Here is an 18871-nt window from a genome sequence, read left to right on the forward strand (position 1 = left end):
TTAGAATGTTTGACAAGTATTCACACGTATTATGCGGTCATAGTTGTTACAGGTAGGCCGGAAGCTATACTGGTATAATGGTAAGACTCTGTAGACGAGAAATTCGACGTAAAAAATTGATTGTAAATTATTTTTAACGTTTTTGAGCCAAGATTTTTTTCTCCAACTAAGGAGACATTTGTACTTGAAAAATCATAATTCAACAAGAAGCTATGCTTCGATCCCTGATTCACGGGTCAGGAGCCCAACCTCACCTCACCACACCTAACCTCACCTAACCTAACCTAATCTAATCTAAATTCCGAGGTGTAACCAGCGACTGTAACCAGGTTTCGTATGCACGAAGCGGATGGGTAATAAAATTGAATAATAACGCGTGAGGATTTAGTTCCGGAGTGGGAGAACAATTGTACAGAACGTTATTTTCATCCTTTGGCTCGACGGTGGCGAAATCGTAGTAATATTTATTCGCGTGGTACACCGCTGGCGCACATGCTATACTCTAAGCGAGAAATATGTTGACGTTTATCGGCGGGCACTCGTCGAGCGACGCGGAGTGCAGTGCCGCTGGATACGAGCAACAGCTCCAAGCACATCGTGGATGATCGTGGCTCCCGCTCGAACTGAAAACTGTGGACAGCCCGCCCACAACACGGGAGCCAACTAGCCGAGAGAGCAAAATGGCGAGGTGCGTTTTGATTCCGCGTCGATTCGTCTATTTTTAAAGGTAAACCACATTTTAATAGTGATTATTCAAGAAAAAATTTAGACTTGGCTGGGCGAATGCTTTATCCATCAGTTCCGACGGGTTGTCGCGCCAATCCGTGTGGTCGAATCAGAGAAAACAACGTTGAAATAACCCTAAGCAGGCTCGCGCGGGCTCGTGTTTGTCATGTCGTCTTTTGAAACACCAGCGCATCCAACCACTTATTCGAATTTTCTTGTACGTACACCGATCACATGCCGGTGTGTTTACATGGTTTTTGCGGCACGCAACTCGGTGCCTTCGAGGATCAAGGATGCGTCGAAACGAGAGTGGTTTTCGCAACGTATCTTACTTATTAATTACGCGTTTCCGTTTAATATACGACCAGCATATTATCCGTAATAAGGAAAAGAAGCCAATGAAATTTTGGTTACACAGGTGTTCGGTATTTGCATTACTTCATGAATACATTATGAATTCTTATGATAATTCACACTTTGAACTGGTATACACTGTAGAATAGTTCAATGGCATTTGCGCGTCGTGTAAAATTATTAAAGAAATTAATGCGTGTGTGTTCCCAACTCTCTGACGTCGCATAATTTTTTTGTGCTACAAGTTCAGTTGGGCACGGCATGCGGAGAGTATTACTCTTTAAACCGGCGTTGTTTGTACATTCTTTAAGCAAATTGCGGAAGGTAATACCATTGAGTTCGATACGCTGGCAGCATTGCCGACACTTGTTTGACTTACTTCTTATCTGTTATAAGACCATTATCATAGAAGAAGCCTTCTTGTTCAAAATCAGGACTGTGTTCAAGTATGGAAACCCTTCTGAAGCCGGCAAAGCTGCTTGCTGAGTGGGATTCTAACTTTGCGCAGGTAAAAATTAGACCCGGATTTTTATACTTGCTATACGTAAGATCAGGTTAAAAATATTATGACCTTGGATATGTCGAGTCTCAAGTTGTTCTTTTTTCTTTAATATACAGAGTGGACTTCAAGAATCTACATATTTATCTAATCGAAATATTAAGATATGCAGAAATATCGTTAGTATTGAAAAACTTGAATAATTTACCAAGTATATTCAAATACTGCCATGTCAATTAATTCAGTTGAAATGGAAACTTGTTCGTTTGTCATTTACCGAAATATAACACATGAATTAAATAGAATTATTCTTTTTACACGCACATATTTTGTCGTTCAACACTTTTTTGGTACATGGATCGTGTCCTAATTGCGCTTTCGTACGCAATTACGTAATGTCAAATATTGCGCAATATGTTGATTAGAGATGAACCGTCAAGTTAAACTGTGTGTGATAACATTTTTGGGAGGTGCAAGCAATAATCATCGTACGAATGATAATTCGTATGTATCATGTATGTCTTTTGACCACAGGATCTTCATAGTATCAAAGAAACTGTAATCGTTTCAACATTTATTAATAGCCTTCGATTTCATGTCTTTAAAAAATTACCATGTTTGTATGAACCGAAAGAAAGTGATGGAAGTTGAAAAATTTCAATAGAAGCTTGAATTTCAGAGTAAAAGGTATACATAATGTAAATATATGAGCTTTCTGAGAATGTACATATGAGAAACAGAACTTTCAAATACTGAAAAAAGTTTATTATTTGGTGATATATGAGTACACTTTACTATTCCAATTCTACAAAAATTAGGACATGTTTTTGTATTTCAGAGCCTGGAAAAGTATTTCCTTTTACTTAAGGCAACACAGAGTGTGAACTTTGGAGAGGCTGCTCTAGTTATACAAAACTCTGCTAATGTATATGCACGTCGAGTTGAATACCTACAGAATGAGACAGATGCACTTAATCAATCTCTCGTCATACACAAGTAAGTACGTCTTGAGTCATCTTGATTTCCACAGAAGACCAAGTCGATATAAATGTGAAATGAGGTCGAATGTTAAATTGACTGGATTTAAAATTCAAATAATTATCAGTTGCACAGTTATCAAGCTATCGATACAATTTGTTTAAAGATACATCATTGCAATTTTTAGCAATGGGACAAATGGTGACGAAATAACGGCAAAGAAAAAAAAGTATCAAAAATCCAGTAATGTGATCGATTTCAATGATTTTGAATCATTGGAATTATCAAATCATATTGGGAAATCCAATAACTTGAAAGAAGGTGCACAAAAGCCTTTGAAGCTGCTCACCCGCCGATTCACCCAACTTGAAAGCAATTTAGCTCAGTTATCATCGCCCATTGAAATACTTAGCACTCAAGGTGAAGTTATAGGAAATAAATATGACTTCCGGTAGGTGTTTGAATAATTGTTAAGTCATGTTATGTATACAATGAACATTCCTAGTCTTATATTCATACTTCATCAATTCTCAAGTATTGTAATCTGAATTTACAAAGAAAAACTGATTTGAAATATGTGTAATCATTTCAATACTTTTTGATTACCAAATTATTGATAAGAATTTTTCTTTATCCATGCAGGTGTAACCAACAATTGACTAAAAACTGCATGCTAGTTGATGAACTCACGCCAGACGGTAAGTAACTTGGCTATAATATCCTCCTTCCCCTAAATATCTTTTACCGTCTGATCAAGATTTCGGAAATCCATATTAAACTTCCAACTGAGTTTAGTACTTTCACAATATTAAATCATAATCAACTTGTCATTGTCATTACTTTCACATTGCCAAATGGTCATTACAAGAGTTTGTTGGTACAAATAAATAAAGAGACAAGTGTAAAATTTATTTGATTACTTCCATGGTTATTTAGATTTTGGTCAGCCGTCTCTCACAGCTAGTCCTAACTACCAGACCCCAGCCAATGATACTTCCAACATACAGCTTGATTCTGCATACAGTTCGATGTTGGATAACATGGAAATAGTTGAAAGTACTGAATGTAGAAATTCAGAAGAAATAGAACGTACTGTCACTGACTCTTGTGCTACCAAAAATATTGACGAAAGTTATAACATTCCTAATGATGCTGATGCTGGCTACACCTCAGATGATACTCAAGATACTGTTGAGCCAGAATTAACAAGGTACATACCAAGGTTTTTTGTTAAAAACAATTACAGAACTGCTGTACATTACTTGGCTGCTGTTTCGGCTTGTAATCAATGAATTATTTAATTGACGGATGGAGATCAATTACATTTCCAACAACCACGATTAGATTTTACGGAGTAAAAAAATCTAGATTTCATCTGTTTTTTCAAAGTACCAAAACGCCAGAATCCACACAGGCTAAGGATAATACAAATCAACAAATTCTAGAGCCAATACCATTTGAGAATGGTATTCCTGATCCACTTCCTAAGCGTAGGACTCAATTTAAACTGCCATGCCACATATCTTTACTCAAGTCAAAATCGGTAAAATTATATACAATATTTTATTTAACTATCAACATTGTCATAGAGAAGCACTGAAATTCTTTTCTTTTCTTCTCGTACAGCGAAAGCGGAAAAATTTATCAGAAAATAAGAAACGTGAACATCTGACAAAATTCTTGCTGGATAGGTATGAGCTAGTACACAAGAAGCTGAAAGTTGATTCTCCTACAAGACAACTATTCGCACCTATGAAGAAAGGTATGAATAGAATAAAGAAAAATAGCAACGGATGTGACACACTTCATATTATACCACAAGCCAAAGAATTTCCATTTTACTCCAGTAATCTCTGTTCATTTTAAATTATAGAGGAGTTTGAAGAGTTCCAAAAATCGTTCGACCAATACCTCAAAAACATGCGGGGTTGTGAAACAGATAATTACGAGGCGGTGACCAGCAGCCTGACTAGGGAACTTTTGGGCTTTCAGCGAAATTTTGGCAAGCGAGACCCATTAACAGAAAGATTTACTTACACAGCTGATGATTCCATTACGAATTCTTCGATGATGATTGAGCCTGAGTCAGATCTGTCCAGTGTACCAGAATCGTTCACCACACCTCCACCTACTCCAGAGTCAGCTAATCATGGACACAATTATAGGGAACTTGTTGAGCAGCGAATCAAACAGATTGGTGAAGAGACCAGGGAGCAGTCTGATCTGGAACAAAGAGTAGCTGAATGGCACAGATCGTTGAGACCAAAACTGATTGCAGCAGAACGAAGGCCAGCATTTCACATGCACGAATACAGTTCGCGAATAATCGAGGCTCTCGAGACTGCAAGCAACAAAAAATTACCTTTCGGTAATTTAATTCAAAATCAATCTACGCCTGAAGTTGCTAGATACTTTTTAGCTTCCTTACAACTGGTACGTATCGTTTAACAACTTTTTCTAATAATTTTTGGGTACAATTTAGTATTGATCGAAGATCTTATTTGCTGATACTCCAGAGACAACCCCGTATAAACATATCCTGATTGGCCATCAAATAATGAGTACTTAATTTACAAAATACTTTATTAAACACAACTTAATGGAGGTCAGTTTGCTTGTGTAAAATTTCACAACGACTCAATTTGTTGTTTTCCCGGGCTTTAGGAACCGAAAATTTTATGGTCTATATCCGAGATGTGTCCAATTGAGATATGTTGAGCATCATCATAATGCAATATATAGCTTCTTATTCAAAATTATTATTATTATTTTTTCTTACAACAGGCCAATAGTTACGATATTGCAATAAATGCAACTGCGGATTCTGGTTGTGGTATAGAACTGAAACTATTGGAGCAAGAAAGACATCCTCAAACTTTTGACCCGAACGAAAATATTGATAGGTTACCAATATCCGAGATTACTAATGAGTGTACTATGCTAAGGATAAGTACGTCATAGAATTAGGGATTAAGTTGCCCAAAGTACACAGAGTATGTCATTTTACTTACTCAAAACGTCGAGGATAGGTTTTGTAAATACCAAGCTTGACCCTTTGCATTCGACATGGCATGATCTCTCAGAGATTTCAAAGGCGAGTTTAAGCGGTCAACTTTTTTTAAACATCTATGTTGAATATTGAGGTAGTATATTTTATCATTAGACTGTATAACTATTTTTTCAATAAAATTATTATAAATCTAATTGAAACTAGTTTCGAAAATTGATTAATTACAGATTTGAAACACATTTATTTCTGAGGTGAGAATGTTTGCCTTCTATTGACTTCCTAGACAAGTTTAAAAGTATTTACCATTGACACTGGCTTATAAGTACTAGATGCAAAATACGAATACTATTTTTTAGTAAAATTATATGTGTAATAATAGCATAATATATTATTTAAAAACTTTATCGCTTGTTAAAAATTCAAATATGGGGCCTTTAATTTTATATTTTTCAACTGTGCATAATAAGACGAAAAATACTGTTTTAACACTAAACAATTTAGTGAATAAATAAAATGCAAGAATTATTTTTGTTACATAGTATCTATTTAGTAATTGAATTTACAAATTATGTAAATTGTTGATATACAGTTATCCCCAAAATACAATCCCTCCTGTACTCAAAAGCATTGTGTTATTTCTATCCACACATAATTCTATGACAGCATTATAGTCAGGCTACTAAACATTCTCTCCTTCCTCTCAATGACTAATTATCCGAAATCACAAAATAAATATTTGACATTCTTCAATTAATTCGTAGTATTTAGCGAAGACCTGTTATTCGAACGCACATGCTTTGATTTCTTTGCGCTAAAATTAACAGAAAGTGCGTTTAAAATTCCAGTTGCAAGAATAAACTTCTTTATAGCAAGTCAGTTTTGGAATGTTTTCAGCTTTGGATGCGTTCTGATATATTTTTATCAATTAAATGCTTGATCCAATCTGTGCTTTCCAATGAGGGGGAGCTAGCTCATCTAGTCTGCGGTCCAAAAAGTTAACGCAACTGCCTAATTGAGATGCTGCATCCTCTATCGCAGCGATTCGCAGAGCCTCTAACTCTGGTAATTCATTTTCGACCAAAATCATCTGTGGGAAGTGAATGTATCAGCGACTATCTTGCAATGAAAAATTCACAAAAGTAGATAGTAATTGTATAAGCAGTCTATAAAAGTATTTTTAGCACAATAAATTTCATTTTTTTCAACTGATTCTAAAAATTTAAGTGAACACAACAGATCTACGTACTCTTTTCTCAAGATTGTTCAGCTTCAATGACAGAGCTTCTACATACCCAGGTGGAATACTTCGTTCTTTAGGTAGGCCTGTGGACATTGAAACTGATGAATAAAGCTATTTCGTTAACTGTTGTTTTTCAATTTTCATTCATATTCTTAAACAAACTTCAACTCTTGCACCATTATTTGAAATTGTCGTGAAAACCTGCTAACATAACATAAATAAAAGTTCTTCGTAGAATGTGAATTGAAAGAAAAATCATTATGCATATGATTGTAAAATCCAGTTAAAACTTACAGTATTGATGAATGCGAACAACGTCCACAATGAATGGCCTGAATGTAGAAGAAACAAAATCTATATTAGTATTATCTAAATTGACAAGGCAATTATTAATACAACATTCTGTGGATAGCAATGGAAAGCAATGCTTTTCAACAGTAGTAAGAAGTATTCTGTCGAAGCCAAGTTGGATACATACTTATCCTTTGAGGAACCATTAAGCAAAGTGGAAACTGGTATTAGATTATTGTCATGTCTTCTGATTTTCAATACTCTACTGCCATCATCTTCAATGCCAACCAAACAGAACAGGGCAAGCCTGAGATCGTCGAATGTTAGTTCTGGCTCTAAAGTAACTTGCTGCAAAATAGTTTGTAGTTTGTCATTTTCTCCTTCTAAAACATAACAACAAATCATGGTAGATAATAATATGCACGCATTACGTAGTCACACGTTGTCAAATGCAATTTGTGTACGATAATTCATTCCAAGCTAACCTACCGAGTAGATCGTATCTGCGAATTTGAACGCAAACTCTAATTTTACTAATTCCCATATTTTTTTCAAATGTTTTCCAACTTTAATCAGTTGCTTTATTTCGATCACTCAGAAGTAAGCACGGTTAATCACGCTACAACCTGCGAGGCTCCGACGCTTTGTAATTTGTTTTCAGACGTTGGTCGTGTGCAGTTTTGCGCAAGCGCCCAACCAGATGATCAAATACATTTTCGTATGTATAATAGGTTGCCTGGATTAAGGCGAACCTATATCAGGAATACGATTTCCAAATGTACGAACAGATTCGCATGTTAGATTGTACTGTTTTTTTTTCCTTCATTTTTAAAGTTTGATTACACTTGTTTTATACCTATATTAGGAAAACGAAACATCAATCCGATATCTCAATATTGGTGTAAATAATATAGATTTATTTGTACAGAATTCCATCCTAAAGTATTATAAACTTGAGAGGAAACTTCAATTTAAATTCTTTTCCAACGAAATTTTGAATGGACGTACAAATAAGTCTCGTGCTTGTCTACGGCATAATAAAAATAATTATACACTAAAACAGCGCTTAATAAATATGTGGATGCGAATCAACATGTTACATTTCTACCGTCTAATTGCAGAAGCAAGGTTTACTATACCGATTTAAATTAAACGTCAATTCGTATATTTTTTCGATTGATTAGTAAAATCTAGTGTACTTATCCGCAAAGTTCAACCAGGGAGTTTCATTTATCTATAAAGTGTCTATTTGAGTCAAGCATTGCCATTGCTTTCATAATTCTGGTGTATAGAATTGAGATACATCTTTCATTGACAAATTTTGTAAGAATAAAATTACTAACATGAAAGTCAAGTAGTCCAAAACTTCATACCTTGTACAAATAATTCATGTACGCATCAAGAAACAAAATAGCAAAAAAGTATATTCATTAGATCACGGTATTTTGGTTTGTTGTATGAAATCTAACTCAGGTACATTATAGCTTGCAACATAAGTGTATAAGTGAATATTGGCCCTGATTAGATAACATTGTAAAACTGTACATCGGAATTTCAGACTGGAATCTAATGGGGACGAATATTTTTTTCACTGTATGTAAAACGAAAAAAAAACATCTCTACTTATACTTACGAATTAATTTCCTATCCACCGCATACATAAATGTGAAATAAACACTGAAAATCGTTAGAGATTAGTTTATCTCGGACAATGTACGAGCAGAGATTTAAACTAAATTTCATACGTTATTTTATCATACTCTTGTTTAATAAACAATCTTACTGCCGACTAAGCAAACAAATCAAGACGAATTTTAATCGTTGCTCAACTGACAAATAATTGAATAATAATATTACCAGTAAGACTGTTTGCCAAATCAGACGTATGTACATTGACACTGTTTTGATGTTTGTCATTAGTTTATCCTACTATAAATTGTAACAATTGTTAGTTTTTCACGTAGCAGAAAGTCAATGCTTTGAATTACAAACTTTCACGATTTGTAGTCATAAGAATTAAAACTAATGTGACACGAATAACGGCCGTTAAATTTTTTACTCTACCTATTGTTGATTCATAGATCCATTTCGAATGTGCAGAAATAAAAGGTTCACTCTTACGAGCTATAATAATACTTAATACTTAGACGAGCTACCAAATAATCAAAAAAATTGTAACCTCAAAATGATATGGTTCCCAACCATAGGATATTCTCTACAATTAGATCCCGTTACTCTGAGGTAACGAGATGACCAAAATACATTAAATAAAAAAAAAAAAATTTATATGTACAGCGTTTATCTAGTGTTATTCAATAATTTAGGGCGTAATTATGTAGTAGTCTACAAGCAGATTACTAATCTAATCGTAATTACGTATTACACGATCTTTAATCGTGGCAATCACTCTGCAAGCAATAAGATGTTTCTATTAACAATTTGAGATCTATCGGTACAATGATACAGTCTTTTGAGAGTGATGATTTGTCGCTTTGAAAGATTGAGCACTTCTAGCTGATTTCTTGATTAAGCTTTTCTGCCAAAGTATTATGCTTGTGTTCATCTACCAAACCTGCTGGTGATTGCCCAGCAAAATTTGTGATAGTCGTTGAAGCTCTGTTCTCTATCAAATACCATGCTAGTGGAATATATTGGTGGTCAAGAGCATGAAATATTGCTGTACGACCAGATTTAGCATCTCGTAAGTTGATATTCGCTCCAGCGGAAATTAGTTGTTTGACTGCATTTACATTCCCCAACTGAGCACAGTAGTGCAAAGGCGCAAAACCTGAATATAATTGAATAATAAAAAACTTGAAACTAGAGTTTTTACAATTATGGAGATAAAAAGTCAGCACAAAAACTACTGGATAGAAAGAAATTACCTTCAGAGTCCATATTGTCGAGTAAGCTTGGAGAATCCACATGACTAATCAGCTGAGGTAGAACTGTCGAGGACATTTTGCATGCCATAATAAGTGCTGATTCGTGAAGTTTCATGGAAAATGCAGGCTTCGCTCCAGCTTTCAGGAGGATCTCGACTATGACTGGTTCTATATCATGTTCAACTGCGAGTTCCAAACTCGTCTGTGAAAGATGAATAGCAAAAAAAAATTGATCAGATGAGTGAGCAAAACAATTAGGTATAACCCTTAGTTATGACTCTGACTCGACCATTTTTGCATTAACATAATATAATTCGTAACATAGTTAGAAATGCATGCGATCTTAATTTAGCAAGACTGGAGTTATAACTCACCTTTCCGCACTCAGTAAGCACATCAACGCTTTGTTTCACAGCTTTAAGAACAATCAGCTGTCTTCGTACTTCCGTGATATTTTCACTCAGAACTGCTCGATGAATCCCCATCATTCCCTGGTTGTCAAATGTTGTCGCCGCTTGAAAATCTTTTTGCAACTGTTCAACAATTTTTGAAATTTTTATATCAGGCTTTGAAAGTACTTTCTGAATTTGGTGCACACTTGATGTTGGTTCCTCCAGAAAATCATCACAGAAATCAAGGATATCTTCTGGTAGAACGTTTGTTTGTGTATTGACACATGCATTGTTCGTCCATTGCTGTGTACAACCGGAAAGCAATCTGTTTTCATGTTGTAGTTGCAAAATTGTGTCACTGATTTGATTTACCTCCAGCCTTTTTAAGGTAGGGAGGTTTTCATTATACTCTAAGAACGTTTTTGGCTCTAAAAGACTAAAAACTGTTGTTTGGGTTTCTGAATCGCTAACAGAGACTGTAGGTGGAACAGGTACATCTCGCTTTAAACCAATTCCACAATCTGCAAGAGCTTTGAGAGCTTTCTCACGTAAAACTTGATCAGGCAATGTACTGAGTGCTTTCTCAATAATATCTAAATCTTGTCGCTTAGGTGATGTAGTAGCAGACATTGAACTGATACCATTTAGTACTACGCTCTGATTGGGGGATTCAACATCGAAACTTTGATTCAAAGCAGTTTCCTCGATCGTTACTGCATTCCTAGTAGCATTTGTGTTCCTATCAATTTCCATACTGCTTGTCTCGATACTGGTTCTGCTTGTTTCTGCGTCATTCCTTTCATTTATAGATGACATATCTACGTCTTTAGGTAAAATAACCATCATATTTTTACCTAAGTTTTTACCATTATTTCCCTTATCTTTATCAACAAACCCTGTATTAACTTTATCTGTACATGAGGGTCTAGCTTTTACTTGAAGAAAGTCCGTATGCTGTGTGATAACTACTGAATTCTCAATACCCTCTTTGCTACCATCTGTAAGCGTTACGTTATTTGTTGGACTTGTGACATATTGAGTATTCTCAAGATTCGGTGTATTAGCAAGAGTATTACTTTCCACAGAGGTTTTCGTTGCTTCTATGCTGTTTGTCACAGATTCTCTTTCATTGACCTTATTGCTGTTTTTTTTATTACTTTCCAATGTTCTACTATATGTTTTAACAGGGATCAAAGGTTTTAATTTAGTTTGGAAATTTGTCTGTAATAGGTTTGATGGTGGATTACTACTCTTCCGAGTTACTGTAAGAGGCTTAGAATCAGCTAATGACCTTACAGCAGCTGTTGGTTTGTCAACACGTTCAACAATCTTTTTGATAACCATGTTACTTTGATTAGACCCATTTGTTTTACATTCACCGAGTCCTGAGATGCTCAAAGAAATGTTTGAGTTTTCTGTACTTGGCATAATGGACATAGATTCGGTACGATATTGATCCTTGTGTGATGCAGAATTCCGTAGCTCAATTACAGTACTCGATGAAGTCTTTTTCTTGGTGTCATTTGAATAAGGATAATTTTCTGCTCGTACCATGACAATTTTTTGCTTGGGAGGAGGCTGACTCAGGTTTCTAACATCTTTATGCATGTTTTTGATGTTGTTTAGGCCATTTTGTTTGTCAACGTGTATCAAAAAAACTTGTGAACTTGATGCTATAGGTGGACGCTTGTGATTATCTGGGTGTCTCAATATCATTGATTTCTGTTCAGGATTTGGATTCGCCAAACACTGTGATTGGTTGGTTGCTTCTTTGAATTTTATCGAAGAGACGTTTGCTATCGAAAAACGCTTAGATGGTTGCTGTACATGGCCGTGCGTGGATGCCATTTGAGGTGAAACCCGTCCATTGCTTTCAACTTTGATTCTGTCCATAGGTTTAAGGATGGAAACAGCTGTGGAACTATTTTCTAGCTTACCAAACATGCTGTGCTTCTTCAGCATTATGGTTTTTCCCTTAATCCCATCACATTTTTGGGGAAAAAGCTTCACTTCTATTTCTCCGAGATCCCGCCCATCCGGAGATTTGAGCTTAAGTTTTTGAAGCTTAGTAGTGAGACTCATCTCCTTATTTGGCACAAATTTCATGTTATTTGCATATGGCAACATAGACAAGGAACATTTTGCCCCAGGTATACGTTCTACTCGGGTTGAATTTGACTGTTCTATGTCAGTTGACAATGGTCCATGGATCTGAATAGAAATGTTTTTTTTTCCCAACTGAACTGTCAGGTTTTCATGCGTCCGAGGCCGTTTCGGTGGTGAAGGACATGTATTATCCATTCGTGATCTATTGTATTGATAACATAAAACAGATTAGCGTTATTGATAATGTAGGTTAGATACCTAATTCTAAATACTGTTGATATTCGACACTTTTCATTTTATCGGAAAGAAAACATACGTTTTGTGCCAGTCAAGCCTTTTTAATACAAAACGTAATTGAAAATTAACCTATGATTTGTGTCTAGTTGCTCAGTGATTTTTTGAACACGAAATAAGAATATTAATGGATAAATACGTGCGTTTGATCAGTGTAAGATTATATAGGTTTATAACATACGCCTTCAAAAATCGAACCACATGTAACTGGCTATCCGTTGATCAAGCGTAAGCACTTGAAAAAACAGAACCAATATTTGCAGGAATCACCGTTTTGCAGATGGAAACATAGCACTATAGAAGACGGGAGATCCCTGAAGTTTCAACAGCGTGCGAGCGCTACATTAGCAAATGGTTGGCACGCGCAACTACAATTATTACGCATAAACATTGGACATTAAAAAAAAAAAAACCATTTTTTTATACAAGACTACCAAGTCACGTGGTCACAGGGCACAATATTACATCGCAATTTTTCCTTAACTGGGTAACACTTACTTTAACACAATTATGGTATCAAGCTCATGCTAGTAAAACCAAACTGCGTGCGGGGAAACACTCGGAAATGACCTTCCATTCCAGGTATTTTGCCAGGTGTCATCGTGCATAGACTATGCACGATCCACTCGAAAATTGTAGTCCACACCCCCTCTAGACTAAAGTCGATGAGATTTTTGTCCAGTTCAGTCATGAATGTAGGCGATGAAACTGCATTGCAAAACTTTTCCTCGAACATCTATGCTTCAAGAAAGAGTCATAAAAAATTTACGATCCCTAAAAATGTGGTAGGACTTTATTCTATGTGCTTTATTCTCATTTCTCAATAAATCTTCATTTAAGAGTTTATGACTACTATACAGTTCCGGAAGTTTCCAGTCAGCTAAGCGGAGTTTTCATGAACACGACAAGCAGCGTCCCGGCATTCCACGGCGTAGCAATGTAGTAGGAAGTTCGTAGTATGAGCGCTAGAGTACGCTTCCCACAGATCCGCATGCCCGTTTCGACAATTCTGCGCATGTCTGTAAAATATAAAAATTACATTTGACGTTCATTGCATTTGAGGCGTTTAGCAGTGTGTAGCTAATTACGAAATGATTGTAAATTTGTGAATTTCATATTCTAACATTTAGTCTATTCGTTTTAGGCCATCGAGCTTGTACACGTGGAGGTAGCTTCCCAATGCTCGCATGCGTGGCTGGGTAAAGCCCCCATGTGTGCGTTATGTATGTAAGCAGTGGTTTAAGCTCGACGGCTTAGGCGAACAGCGTAAGTTGAAACTATAATAGGTAGAATGGTTTGTTGAGTATTGTTTGAGTATTGTATTTCGCAGATGTAGTCAATGACCCTGGTTCAGCGGCGAGGCCAATAGGAAATTACGATCTCAGGACGGCGCTTCAGGATTGGGCTAATTGTAAGACAAGAGGAATTAACCTTCAGTTACGGGAATTTATACGTATACGGCTAATCGTTTCTGACTTCTTACTCACTGGAGTCACTGGACATATCTATTTCGGCAAACTCTGGTTGCAAATTGTCCAAACCGAAGCTGTCCGGTGTTATTTATAGAATATCGCTTCGTGAATACGCGACTTATGTAATTATACGCGTTTCTGCAGTCAACGCTATACGACATATTGTAAGGATTCTCAAATGCATTTTCATATTATTAAACATAAAAAAAAATTTCCAGCTTCCAAATTTCAAAATGATCAATAACCGCGCGCTGTGAAAAAGTTCTAAATTTACTGACAATAAGTGGGCAATGTATTGAAAAAGAAAATCATTTTTGTGTTGCATTACACCTTATATTTTGATGATAAAAAACACACCTCTCAGAGTTATACTATAAACTGCTGACAGTACCGTAATTGCATTGTTTAATGTATCAGTTTACGCTTGTTAATTTTTTTATTGCGATTTCACGCACTATTCACTTACTACATTACGTGAACCGTTTTGCGAGAAATCGATTCATGTATGGATAATTAAGGCATAGATAAGAAGTATTTTGTTAGTGAGAAACGTACTGTGCTATCGGGATGAAAACGCCCTATAGACAGCACATTTTTTTTCGCCAGTACAATTTTGAAATTCGCCTAAATCAATTCGAGATACTCAACAGCGATGGAGTGTTTCATCTTAGGATTTACTTTTTTCTTTATTGTGTGACGTTTGCCTAGGCTGTGATAATCACGGCATGTACACTCAACAAATTTCTCGGGGTCATTGATTCGTTTCAGTTATTTGGCAATAAGATAATGATAATATATATATATATATATATATATATATATATATATATATACATATCAGTTGTATCTTTTATTCTTTTTTCTTACGTGTAGCTTCAATTTTAGAAAGAAATACATCTGCGTTACATATGTACAGTATAATTTATACAATATGTAAATATTCTTTGGTTGGATTGAAAATTCTACAAGACGAATTGATGTCCTCTATTGTGCCGTGTTATGTTTATTGTAAGGAACATTAAATAGCACTAAATCCAATTGACACCCGTCATCTTGTCGGTCGAGATGAATTTTCAGACTAGTTCTGCTAATAGCAGTAATAAAAAGAAAAACAGTACAAGTTTATAGAGCATGGAGACTATAATAAATTTTCCAAACAAACCTCATGTGGTTTCGAGGTAATGGTTTTTCTTTTCTTCTCATGTGGGATAAGACTGGAAAGACTCCAAAAATTCTTTATCGGTGTAACGGATTTTTAGTTCCCGTTCAACTTATCCTTTGACATACTTTTATTGTTAATCATCAATATTTATCGTCTAATGTTCAACAAAGTCAACAGTTCAAATAATCGCCCCAAAATAATTTTATTCGTATAAAGACATGCATAGATAGAATTATCGTAAACTAAATCATTGTTTCAAAAAATTGCTACATTTGTAATTTGACTAGTTGGTCTTTTTATAGCAGGGAAATTTCCCAATGCTTGTAGCGTGCAGGCCGCATGCCGTTATTGTTTGCTAGCATTGAAAATCAGAGCGAGAAATAGAGATAGAATTAATCGGCAACCTGTAGTGCCACGTACAGAGACACTTGGCCGCAGTTCGTACTGGTGGCCAATAACAAGGAGTGTAACCATCGCAGTTCGCGAGACAATTCATAAACAATAATCAGGCGATTCGACGTCAGCCAGTCTTGATTGACTTGTTGTTGGAAGATGATTTTTTCCTGCATAAAAAAGTATTTATGAGTCTTACGGCAATAAATGAGTTTTTATAGAATTCTTAATGTTAAGTAAGATTAATATCCATATATATTATACAAGACGTTCAGTGAGCTACGGAATCACCCAAATACCACGATTATTTAATCGTTCTCCGATTGATATAATGGAATCACCTCGAATCCTCTTAATCAATTAATTAATTATATCCCAATTAAATTTATCTTGCTTGAATTATTGACTTGATTTAACAATTACTGTAACTGAAACACATTTGAAATTCAAGTATTGCAAATGTATCTGAATTATAACTGAATTGTTCAATTAACAAATTAATTTATTATCCTGTTGATATAGGATGGAATTAAATTAAGTCCATAATGTATGATAATTACGCAATTCTTAGCATGCAGTGAAACCTGATCGGATAGACTCCAACGAAGTAAGCCGATTTCATACTTAGATTGTATTATATTCAAGTCTAGAGGAATTACCTGTAGTAAATAAGGTTTTCAGATTAAATTATAGTATATTTAATACACTAATAAATAATAAGATTAAAAAACATTTGAAAATTATGAGTATCTTTTCTTCGAGAAATGACGTAATAGAGTGATTCTTACTTGCGAAACGAAGTCCTGCGTTACTTACCGAAAAATTGGCACAGCAAAATTGCTCGGCCTGACAAGATTCGGCGGATGCCGAGCTGCCAGACCCAGTCACGAGCAGAATGGTATTCGAGCAATTTCCGCTGTTGTATATTTTGACGTGAAAGAAAAATCGAAAATATTCTATAATGAGCAAAAATTAAATTTGATCGGTGTATAGCATATACATTCAATCTCCTCTAGTTTTGCATTAAACATAATCGTAAAGTATAGCTTACTCTAATTAGGCGAAGAATATGGATGCAAAATACTTTTCGTCGACTTGTCCATGTGTACATGGCAATTCGATACACTCGATGTATACCTATGTATGGTATGAGTTAATAAAAATAAAAACATTTTTCCAGTGATAAGCCTATGAGCGTGATCATAAAAAAAATGTGTACCAATTAGCAAAAATTAAAACCGTAAGTCGTGCATCGCGCCGTTCTACTTATAGCGTCTAGCTCCCGCGTTTTTTTAACCGTAAATTGCTTTTTTAATTGTGCACTTCGAGACTCCCCGACATAAGTTAAGGCCACGCATTTATAATTGTAAAAATAATTCGTGTACACGCATCGCTACAATAAAAGACGCAACAGAAACGGCGTGATAACGCATCAGAACGAGAAAGGCACGTGCTCGCATCACGTTCACGGCTTCTACACTTGGAGCTATCATTAATGCTGTAAATGGAGTTCATATAATAACTACCGAATAAATCAAATGACCCAAAACTGACCGCGGGCGTCTAGAGATGAATAAAGTCGAGGGACGGAAAATCAGGCGATACGACGCGTCGTGTTTCTTGCGCAACATATGCGTTACAAGTCCAGCATCGCGGTATCGCGCCAGCAGATAACGACATGCTCAATGCATTATCAGTTTACAGTCTTAGGCTGAGCCAAGGGTTGCGGCGATACGAATCGGAGCGGGGATCGTCAAAAAGATTAGGTATTTTCGTGTGAGAAAGGGGCATTGCATCGTTCAAAACATATATCTCTTGTGTAATTCAGTTCGCAGTCAGAATTGAGCTCGTTCCCGAATACTTGGTAGATGAGAATGTTCACCCGGGATTGGCAAAATTTTTTATAGCTATTTCATTCTCATCTGGTTGGCCATGACTTACAGTAATATTATGCTGAACCAGTTTTAATTTTTTTTTTTTTTTCTTATTATCGCCAGACATCCACTAATTTTAACTGTGTAATTATAATTTCTGACAATTTCTCTAACCTTTCAATTCCGTCGTCTTACGGCTCGAATCCCTGCAGCGTTAAATAGCGTCAGGTATAAGAATTCGGTCGAGAAAATGTGAAAATATACTCTTGTATGTTAAAAAAAAAAATCTCTCTACGTATCCACAAAGCATTTTTTATGTTTGCGATTTCAGATGTCGTTCTCCTATCAGTATTTTACGTTATTTCAGAAGCGACATACATGATCAAAAAGATTACACGGGAGAGGAATTTTACGTAACGTCAATAAATTTTTTTCTGCTGCTTTTATTGAAGGAGGGGGGCAGACTTTATATGATCCAGTCGGGCTATAATATAGCTTGTAAGTATGTACGTACAACAATTTACCGGAATATTCCATTCATACATATACCAAGTTTGTAAGTTTACGATGTATGCAATAAAAACTTGCGGACAACTTATCTCTTCTATTAGTTGAAAAAAATTCTGGAAACTCCTCACTATCTCATATTATATTTATTATCAAATGGTGGCACTTTCACTTACGCCGCGTTCCTCGTTTACCTAGAAAGTTTGTTTACCGAGCTGATTCATTGGCTCGAGATAATGATGTTGGCAACTGTAATTGTGTCTAAGGTGTAGTGCATCGATGTATATACACATTACACACATATATATATATACATATATAATTGAGTACAATTATAATCGATCGAAACAAGATATGAAAAATGTCATGATAATGCACTTTCTACATATGAATGCAGTATTGGAATTGTCAATGAATGAAATTACCCGGGATTGCGTGCATTGCAAAATTATAATCCTCGACTAGGCGAGATAACCGGCCTTGAGTGAGTGTAGTGAGTGGCTGGTGCAGCTCATTAAGTAACAACAGAGTCTTTTTATCGATCCATTGTACAAACGATTGACTACATGCAGTTTAAGAAAACGTCGTTGTTATCACGAGACAAAAGTTTTCTCGTCTGGCTGCGATACCGCATTCGAGATCCCCGCTCTCGCGTCTAACGAGGGTAAAACGTAATATCGGAATTCCC

The 18871-nt window shown here is 35.7% G+C and overlaps 3 protein-coding genes across 11 annotated transcripts; 1 reads left to right on the forward strand and 2 right to left on the reverse strand.

Annotated features, from left to right (window-relative positions):
* Window positions 1-315: 315 nt before the first annotated feature.
* On the forward strand, window positions 316-6406 carry LOC124180250 (condensin-2 complex subunit H2-like). 5 transcript variants are annotated; one of them, XM_046565535.1, is made up of 10 exons: window positions 316-727; window positions 1477-1588; window positions 2418-2575; window positions 2745-3008; window positions 3200-3255; window positions 3494-3767; window positions 3947-4100; window positions 4184-4319; window positions 4431-4990; window positions 5342-6406. In XM_046565535.1, the coding sequence occupies exons 2-10, from the start codon at window positions 1529-1531 to the stop codon at window positions 5516-5518; spliced, it is 1839 nt and encodes a 612-aa protein (XP_046421491.1). In that variant the 5' UTR covers window positions 316-727; window positions 1477-1528; the 3' UTR covers window positions 5519-6406. The 5 variants fall into 5 exon arrangements, with proteins under 5 accessions (XP_046421491.1, XP_046421490.1, XP_046421494.1 ...); XM_046565534.1 differs by having other exon boundaries at window positions 1515-1588; XM_046565538.1 differs by having other exon boundaries at window positions 316-688; window positions 1515-1588.
* Window positions 6090-7882, reverse strand: LOC124180256. Of its 2 annotated transcripts, none has more exons than XM_046565546.1 (5): window positions 7588-7882; window positions 7286-7481; window positions 7102-7139; window positions 6814-6890; window positions 6090-6679 (listed from the first exon to the last, which is right to left on the reverse strand). In XM_046565546.1, the coding sequence occupies exons 1-5, from the start codon at window positions 7640-7642 to the stop codon at window positions 6635-6637; spliced, it is 411 nt and encodes a 136-aa protein (XP_046421502.1). In that variant the 5' UTR covers window positions 7643-7882; the 3' UTR covers window positions 6090-6634. The 2 variants fall into 2 exon arrangements, with proteins under 2 accessions (XP_046421502.1, XP_046421501.1); XM_046565545.1 differs by having other exon boundaries at window positions 6090-6654; window positions 7588-7860.
* A 1366-nt stretch (window positions 7883-9248) lies between these two features.
* Window positions 9249-13533, reverse strand: LOC124180249. Of its 4 annotated transcripts, XM_046565529.1 has the most exons (5): window positions 13274-13533; window positions 13046-13143; window positions 10358-12683; window positions 9984-10185; window positions 9249-9886 (listed from the first exon to the last, which is right to left on the reverse strand). In XM_046565529.1, the coding sequence occupies exons 2-5, from the start codon at window positions 13063-13065 to the stop codon at window positions 9609-9611; spliced, it is 2826 nt and encodes a 941-aa protein (XP_046421485.1). In that variant the 5' UTR covers window positions 13066-13143; window positions 13274-13533; the 3' UTR covers window positions 9249-9608. The 4 variants fall into 4 exon arrangements, with proteins under 4 accessions (XP_046421485.1, XP_046421487.1, XP_046421486.1 ...); XM_046565531.1 differs by lacking the exon at window positions 13046-13143 and having other exon boundaries at window positions 13274-13527; XM_046565530.1 differs by lacking the exon at window positions 13274-13533 and having other exon boundaries at window positions 12957-13109.
* Window positions 13534-18871: the final 5338 nt, after the last annotated feature.

Source organism: Neodiprion fabricii, chromosome 4, assembly GCF_021155785.1.
Source record: "Neodiprion fabricii isolate iyNeoFabr1 chromosome 4, iyNeoFabr1.1, whole genome shotgun sequence".
NCBI lineage: Eukaryota > Metazoa > Arthropoda > Insecta > Hymenoptera > Diprionidae > Neodiprion > Neodiprion fabricii.